This window comes from Phyllostomus hastatus, unplaced genomic scaffold (genome assembly GCF_019186645.2).
Source record: "Phyllostomus hastatus isolate PE091 unplaced genomic scaffold, TTU_PhHast_1.1 phas_contig_495, whole genome shotgun sequence".
NCBI lineage: Eukaryota > Metazoa > Chordata > Mammalia > Chiroptera > Phyllostomidae > Phyllostomus > Phyllostomus hastatus.
Window position 1 is genome coordinate 2,747,603 of NW_025333895.1, and position 8,791 is coordinate 2,756,393.

The 8,791-nt window shown below is 45.8% G+C and overlaps 1 protein-coding gene across 2 annotated transcripts in view; it reads left to right on the forward strand.

The window, feature by feature from the left end:
* Positions 1 to 8,791, forward strand: part of PBX3 (PBX homeobox 3) — a 194,231-nt gene extending 185,440 nt beyond the window's left edge. The window contains exons 6-9 of one of the 2 annotated variants that reach the window (XM_045846477.1): positions 2,104 to 2,269; positions 3,507 to 3,619; positions 4,428 to 4,517; positions 7,265 to 8,791. In XM_045846477.1, coding sequence (XP_045702433.1) covers positions 2,104 to 2,269; positions 3,507 to 3,619; positions 4,428 to 4,517; positions 7,265 to 7,357 — 462 coding nt within the window. In that variant the 3' untranslated portion in view covers positions 7,358 to 8,791. The remainder of the gene's footprint in view (positions 1 to 2,103; positions 2,270 to 3,506; positions 3,620 to 4,427; positions 4,518 to 7,264) is intronic. The other variant, XM_045846478.1, reaches the window with a different exon arrangement.

Genomic DNA, 8,791 nt, shown 5'->3' on the forward strand with positions numbered 1-8,791 from the left:
TGCTCGAACTAAAACCAATGAGTAGAAAAGAAAGGGAACTAGATCTTTGTTCCAAAGAGGGAACTGTATATCCATTAGAACTGTTTAATGGAGGAATCGGGGACTATGTGAGGTAGTGAGGGCCATGTCTCTGGAGGGGCCAATGCCATGATCACAAAGAGGAAAGAGAGGTGGCACAGGCTCAGAGGACACGTGAGTTCCATTTCAGACTACTGAGTTAGAGGTCATGGCAGAACATTTGTATGGAAATGTCTTAAAAATTGAGAACTGAAATTCTTCATGGAAGTTAAGGACAGAGACAGAAATGGAAATAATTGATGTGGATACGGTTGCTCGAGGAGAGAGAAAAGAGGGCCACGTGCACATGCACACACACCTGGTGTGTCAGGGAAGGGGGAGGAGCCAGAGCACAGTATCACAGACACCTCGCAAAGAGAGTGCCTTAAGGAGGGGTGGCGATTACAAGCGTCCAACGCTGCTAAGAGGTCAGACAAGTTGAGGAAAGTGAGAAAGGCCACTGGCTATGGGACGGGTGTGATGCCTATTGTAACCACCGCACTCACTGCCTAGGTCTTAAGGTTGTTAGGATTAAATGAGGAAATGTATGCAAAGGGCTCTGTGTGATGCTGGGCAAGCATGTAGGAGACAGTCATGAAAGGATAGTTATGATAACCTCTGCTGTTTGGTATGAAGGAAAGAAGAGGTGCTTGCAGTCCTTCAGGGGAAAGAAATGGTGGTGGGACAGAAATAGCTATGGAGTCCCGATCTGCAGCACATTCCCTTGCTGACGAGTTTTGGCTCGTTCCTGTGTGTAGAACCTCCGCTCACGGGAGCTGCGGGGGTCCTGAGTGAGTGTGCCCGCACGTGTGCGTGTGCACAGCGACTCCCCAGGAGGGAACAGCATTGTCTTCCTTGCGTGGCTCCCTTGCCAGGGCTCTCTGGCCTCTTTCAGAAGGACGAGTGCCATAGGTTGAAGAAGGAGAGTTCTTCTTCCAAAGCAATTAAAGACCTGGCAAAGACGGCGAACAGGCATGCCACTGGTACAAATTGGGTTGGAGGGCTCATACCACTCCTTTTTCCCCAGGGCTCTGAAGAACTGTTCAGGGTAAAACGGTGATCCACCCAGGCTGATGCCCTAGCCACATGCCCCTTTGACATATGATTAAGAATTATTGAAAATATTTTTAGCAGTTACTTTAACAAAAGAGAGGCCAGTGCCTTTTATTTAGCAATTGGTACTTTCTTATAAATAGCTGTGTGGATTTTAGCTTCTTTATATAGCTCAGCTACAGGTGCTTGAGTATGTAATGTAACTGAGCCATGAGTCCGGGGCCGAAGTTTTGCTATCAGTGACATGTGATAAAATCTGCCTGTTGACAAGATCCTCTTTAGAAATCACTTCCATTTGCACTGGCTGACGTCGCGTAAGTCGTTTGCAAGAGAAATAAGTGTAGCCCACCGGATGAGATCGGAGCTGCCCCTGTGTATCTGCATTTGATACCACTGGAGTTATTTGAGTTGTCAAGTGGTGACCTTCTCACGTGGGAACTGCAGAGCTCGAGCAGCCATCCTGGCAGATACACAGTATCTTCCAAGGCCAGAGACAAAGGGATTTTTCATCCATTACTAATTGATGTTACTTTTTTCAGCAGACCAAACGTGATTTCTACTATACAGCTGCCAAAAAGCGGGCTGTATATTCGAGGCCCAGAAAGAATAAGTCATTCTTTCTCAACTATTCCTTATTATTTTCCTAACTTAACAAACATGTCCTTTAGTTGTTAGCTACTTTCCGTGGGACTGGTCACTCATATACTAATTGGTACACACCAATTGAATTTTTTTTTTATAAACAACAGGGCTTGCAGCCATTTTAGTGTTGCTGTGACTAGCTCCAGAAGCAGTATCTTTACAAGAGTGTCGAGGTTTGCCAAAAGAGAAAGTGGACCCCTGAAACCATTATGCATTATCCACAGGGTACGGTTGGAGGCTCAGAATTGAGCATCTCCCGAGGGGTCCCCTTGGTGTCCAACAGTTCCTGGAAGTTTGACTTCTCCCCCCTCTGACCTCTCTTCTCTTCACTCATGTTGCTGTGATTTGTAGGTATCCAACTGGTTTGGCAACAAACGAATCAGGTACAAGAAGAATATCGGCAAGTTTCAGGAAGAAGCCAACCTCTACGCTGCAAAGACAGCCGTGACAGCCGCACACGCAGTGGCCGCGGCTGTGCAGAACAACCAGACCAATTCGCCCACCACGCCAAACTCTGGTGCGTACCGGCGCTCGCTCCCTACTCGGCCCAGGCAGCCTTATGCCAGAAAGCCCTGTCCCACAGGCCAGGGAACAAGAGCCATGCTGAGAACATAGTGGATTTATAGAGGAAGGTTTACGTAAAAATGCAGGCTTTCCTGCGATGGATGAATGATTGATGGGCAGAGCCTGTAGACCCACTGTTCATAGTGAGTTCCACTTGCTACTGGTAGATTCTGGAACTTCCACACTTTGTAGTGGTTTTTAATTCAGCAGTTGGGCAGAGTGCCATCACTAATGATTATTTTAACTACATTGTTCTTATATCATTTTAAGGTCAATAGTGTCTGTCACAGAATGAAGTAGCAGAAATGGGAAATTTACCCGTGGCCATACAGTGAAGCTAGACTGTTGGAGTTAAGTACAGTCACGCTTTCTACCTAATGCAGCCGCACACTCCGGTCTGCTGCCCTTCCTGGCATTTCTTCAGTGCCCGTGCGGCTCGCTAGGGTTAGCAGGCAGTTCGCTATGGGGACTATGGGACTTCCTACATAGATGCAATTTGCTCCTCACATACATTTTGGCCAAATTTTATGTGACATTTGTGATGGAATTAGAAACATCTTAAAATTATAGGGAACTTGAGTACCAGTGAAGGACGTGCAGCAAGGCCCAACAAATGGACCTGAGAAGCAGTTCAAGGACTTTTTAAATGAGATCTAGTAATATGTCTTTAAAAGTTCAGAAAGTGCGCAGTTTTTTTATTGTTTTTGTTGTCTTCCTCCCCCCGCACCCCTACCCTGTCCACCCCAGGTTCTTTTTAAGGGAGCATGACACAGGTGAAAGGAGAGTTAGGTAGAGTGTAGCCAAGAAAGCACTTCGGGGAAATGTTTCTTCCCTGGGTAATTGTCCACCGCGGCCGTTAACGATGGTGAAGAGCACATTTAATGACCAGATCCTGGTGATAAATGAAAACGAGGGATGGTTCCAGGCCAGCTACTGGGTGTTCTCCTGTTTATTTTGATTTTCTCTTTGTCTCTTACTGGGGCTTCCCCATTGATAGAACTTCCCCAGATGTAGCATGAATCGCAGGACCTACCTCTTGGAGTTGTGCCCTCTGTCCTCTTAGATCTGGAAATGCTTCACGTTGTGCACATCCTTCCCTTCTGTACCTTTCCTCCTGTCCCTGCCTCTAGGTCGTGAGGATTGTGTGTGTAGCTCTCTGTTATTCAGCTACTTAACTCTTTCCTTTCCAGGTTCTTCTGGTTCTTTTAACCTCCCAAATTCTGGGGACATGTTCATGAACATGCAGAGTCTGAATGGGGATTCTTACCAAGGGTCCCAAGTCGGAGCCAATGTGCAATCACAGGTAGGAGAAATGCCCCAGCTGGGGCCTTTCTAGCAGGGTAGGGTTTGGGCTCAAAACTCCTTACTCTCACCCCCTGGAAGTGGTCTGCACACCTGTGTAGAACCTGGGCTGGGTGCTTCCAAACGGGACCCGTCTGCCCCGCCATTTAATTTCATGAGAAGTCAAGTGAACAGTGACTTTGGATGATTCAGACTTGATAAATTTTGTGAATGCATTCGGCTCTGGCTTGAGCTCATGGAGAGGGGTTGGGTGCATCCTACTTTTGTACCAAAATAGACCAGAAAAATTGTGTGTGCCAGTGTGTGTATGATTTTAAAACATATTACTGTTTCTGTGTTTTTTTTAAGTCAGAATATAAAAACTTAAGTTCCTGAAGTATACTCCAGGGTCAACTTTTTTCTCTTAATTGAGAACTGTCCTATGCACATAGATGCGTGTGTGTGTGTGTGTGTGTGTGTGTGTGTGTGTGTGAGAGAGAGGGAGAGAGAGAGGGGGAGAGAGAGAGAGACCCAGTGCACATACTCAGAAGGAGTTCCCACCCACAGTCACTGCATACATTGGCCGGTGTGGATGGAAGATTGCATTGCCGTGAAGATGTTACTGTTGGGCTGGCACAGAAAACAAAGATGTGTGAGCCTAAGTATGCAAAGAATTGTTGAAATTCTGCCAGTCACATTCGATTGGTAAATTTGTCTTCCACTGAAGATGCTAAACCCTCGTGGCACACATAGTTCAAGTTGTTTCCTTTTGTAAGTGATGATGTTTCAGTAGATTCGCAGTGACGCGTTTTGTTTCATCTCACCTCTAGGTGGATACCCTCCGTCATGTTATCAATCAGACGGGAGGCTACAGTGATGGCCTTGGAGGAAATTCACTGTACAGTCCACACAATTTAAATGTGAGTACTCCGGGGAACCAGATCGGAAGAGCGGTAGGAACAGTGTCAGGTGAACAGCGACTAATAAATACGTTGTTGGCCATTTGACTTGGCCCCTCACCTTGTTGGCAGGTGGGGGAGGCGGTGTCTTCACTACACTTTCACTTTATGGACTTCAATACTTGATGTTACCTAGGCACCCTTAGGCATCTTCACAGATGCCCACAGTGTCTGGTGTCCTGTCATCAAGAGGGCCTTAAGCACCCGCCCGTTAGGATGCCGTCTCCCACTGGCAGTGCTGTATGGGCCCAGGGAGAAGTTGAAGCACAGGTCATTGGTCTTAGAGTCCAGCAGCAGGGAGAATTCCCAGGCACAGCTCAGGCGAAGGCGATAGCCTTGGAGGGCCCAGACCGGTCAGCAAACCAAGCTCCACAAAGAATTCTCTTCTTCGGAGCGATTTGCTGAGTTGTCAATGTGGGATACAGACGCAGTCAGCCTTTGTGATGGCCTCTCGGTTTTTGATTATGAAGGAAATAATTTTAACTTTTGTGGCCAATTCACCAAAACTCTGCTTTCTCCTCCATCCTGACATGGATGGAAAAGAACAGACAGCTCTTGAAAGGGAGCCAGGGGGACCGGGTCCCCAGGGTGGGGCTGGGGTGGAGGGGTGGGCAGATCCGGGAGCCCAGGCGTCGGGAGGAAATGGGCGCCTGACACGTGGTCATAGCGTCAGAGAGAAAGTGGACAGAATTCTCCCCCTCTAGGGCCTTGGCTTGCTCTGAGAGTAAATATTAATGATTTAAAAAGTGATTGAGGATGTTCAATTGTAAAGGGGAAAAAGGACCATTAAATACTCAAATCTTTTACATTTGAAATGTCAAATCTTTCTTTTTGGGTTTATAAATAACTCATAATAACCCACAACAAACCATATAAAAAGCCTTTTAGTTGCATTTCTCCTTTTTCATTTAAGTGTTTTGAAATGCTTCAGAGAATGTGCGATATCCTTATCAACATGATAAAATATGAAACTGTGATTGCCTGCAGCATTTTACAGACATGAATTCCATCTTCACTGATGAGGCTTGATAAGGCGCTGTTGTATAATACAGTGCATAATCTCAAACCACCAGAGTAAGGATTAATTTATTTTGAAAAAAAAGAATGCTTGCTGACAACCTCTCCTCCAGCTGCCACGCTGGGTAAAAATATTGTACATTTGTTGTTTATAAATTTGGATAAAAGAGGAATGATGTTTACTTCAGATGGAATATCTTTAGACTTGTATCTGTGTAAGAGTTCTTTTTCTGAGTAGATTTTCATACCTGAGGGCGAAAACAACTTACCTTTTAGACAGAGAAGAGGATTTCTAGGAGTCCGCACAAACATGTAGAGCATGCCAGCAGCCGCCTGCACTCTTGAGGCTTTGAAAATACACCACCATCACTTTTTCTGCCCCCCCGCCCCCAACCTGAGTTTGCTTTGCCTCGAGCCTGGAAAATCTTCTTCCCTTCAGCCCTGGCCATCTCAGCGGTGTTGTGTGGTCCCCACTCCCGTCCTCTGTGACCCCAGAGAGAGGAACGGTGCTTTATATGCAGAACGATGCAGCCAGCCAGAAGACAGAGAGTTCTCTGGGAACCTGGACCACGGGAGAAGGACAAATTCCCAGCCCAAGGCTCGTCAAACCGTGGATCCAAGCTGGGCAGGGCATCTAAAGAATTCTCAGTAGCCTAGTGACCCAGACCTTAAACAAGACATTTTGGGTGGACTTGCAGAAGTTGCAGACGGGCGTGAGGGGGGCGGGGGTGCTGGGGAGCCCCGTGACCTGCAGCTACGGTGGTGCGGGAGGTGCGGGTCTGGGGCAGCCCAGCATGAGGCCAGCCTGTGCTGCAGGCGCTGGGTGTCAGCCAGCTCACCCTCGCCTTCTCTCCGGAAAGGCCCGCCCCGTCACTTCCACTCAGTGTTCCCCAACTCACGAGCCCCGCACCTCCCTCTTGACTGACATAAAAATATGTAGCGACAAGCTGTCTGCCACAGCAGAAATCTGATCAGACATTGATTTCAGCAATTGCCGCTATAGGCCAAGACACGAGGCAAATTTGTTTCTGAGCACTGTTATTGCTGATGCAGACCCGAGGCAGGAAGGGCCAGCAGCATGTGGGAGGCGGTAGCAAGATCCCAAGTAGGAGCCCCAGTTAGAGATAATTGGAATACAGATTTGAATAGCGTGTGCTCCTCCACAGTTCATGCGTTTTCATTCCGGAGGATCCTATTTTGGAGGGCAAGTCCGGCCTTCATCTCCCAGGGTTTAGAGTGGCTGGCTGTCAGGCATGGGTGGGTGAGGGCGGGCAAGTTCTTCTCTGTGGAAACGAGGATTAAGCCCTGCTGAAGTTTCTGCTTCAGGGAGCCCGAGGTCTCGCTGAGGCACCGCACCGAGCTTCTCTCCTGCTCCCTTCTGAAAAGACCTCTTTTTGAGTCCCTTTATCTTTGCCATCAAATGAAAGGCCGAGCTTCATGCCAGCCTGAGACCCGCCGAAGCCCCCCTTCAGCGTGCTGATTTATTGCCGAGTCTTTACTTGGTGGGATGGATTTGTTTTACATGCATTTAATCCCACTTTAACACATGCTTCACAGTGCTGCCAAAGTGGGTTTGGAAAATACATTTTGCTAATGCATCTTTGCTCTCATGTTGTCATCTGGGTGTTTTAAATTGGGGAGTAGAATTAATATGTAGACGTGCACCCGTTGAACTGTGTTTCTCCTTTCAGGCTAATGGAGGCTGGCAGGACGCAACAACTCCATCTTCTGTGACGTCTCCTACAGAAGGCCCCGGAAGTGTGCACTCTGATACCTCTAACTAGTCTCTGGCAACACTTTTCCCCGAGCTGACATGCCTTGACAAGTGCATTCAGAGCAATAGGAGGAAAAGGAACGCGTTTTTGTAGCCCACCATCTACAGCTTTACTGTAAAACCTTGTCTTATTAGAGAACTTGGTAATCTGTTTTTTAAGGAATCATAATCATTTGTATTTATACTTAAAAAACACACAATGTTAAAAAAGCACTTTATCCAATTAGGCCAAGATTTAACATTGTTGACAGTCCTGTAGCTACTTTATCATAATTTATTGTCAATATTTTACATTAATGGTTTCACAGTTGCCAATTACTTGGCCTTAAGGGTAAAAAAGTACAATATATACTAAACCTCAATCGTTAAGACAGATGCAAAGATTCACCTCACCTAAATTGAACTTCTTGCTTCTTTCCATCGCAGACTTTGATTGTCTTTCTTTCATATCGCTAATGGAGTTGGAATAAAGGAGCTGTTTGGCTATCTCTGTTAATGATGGTTGTGTTTAAGAATCTTCCCCGTCACATTGTGTTGCGATCTCTTGTGTTATAATTAGATCAGAGACTGGTAGCATCTTTTCTCTCTCTGAAAGCACCAGTGCCCAGAGTCTGCTTGGTAATTACATTATGGATCCAGATTGTTCTGGGAGATGAAGGTACTTGCTGCTGATGGGGGTGAACATGAGATCCGTCTGGGTTTTACGGTGTGCGCTGGGTGCTGCACAGGCTTGTCAAGGTTTGCTACGTCCTCTGGGCATTGACAAAGGCCCTGCTCTTTGGAGTGTTGTATATAGTGTAGCAAAAGAGTATTTATACATCTCACCAATCAAAACACAGCTTTATTACCTCATGCGAACTCATACAAACCAATAGAATTTCAACATGTTCTGTAGCTTAGAGTGCTCACTTACTACCTCTGAACAATACTCACGCTGTAGTTTGTCTCTTTCTTATCTTTTTGCATCTTGTAATTAACTCTTTGTTTCCCTTCATAAAATGTAATGTACATTGTAATCTTTTAAAAGAAAAATCAGGGTTGCATTTGCAACTTTTAAAAAACCGAGAGTGGAAACATTGGGTCTTAAAACAGGATCAGTAAAACTGTTGTAAATACTGAGAAACATTTTGAATGTTCTTCATCTTGTTACTAATTCATGCAAAAAAAAAAAGCGGCGACTAATTGTGATGCATTCAGATTTCAGTATTCAGTACTGTATATTTCACCCTGTGTAATGGGGCCCCCTCTCCTTTCTCTCTTTTTGTATTGTATGCGATTCTGAAACTGATTGAGTCATGAAAATAATTTGTGGCGGTGATTCTAATGTATTAAAAACGTTTCGTGTTCCTTTCTAACTGGATTACACCCTGGATTGAAAAAGTCTTCCTCGTGGTAGTTATATGTAGTTTCAAACATGAATAAACTTTTTGCTTTCATGGTTAAA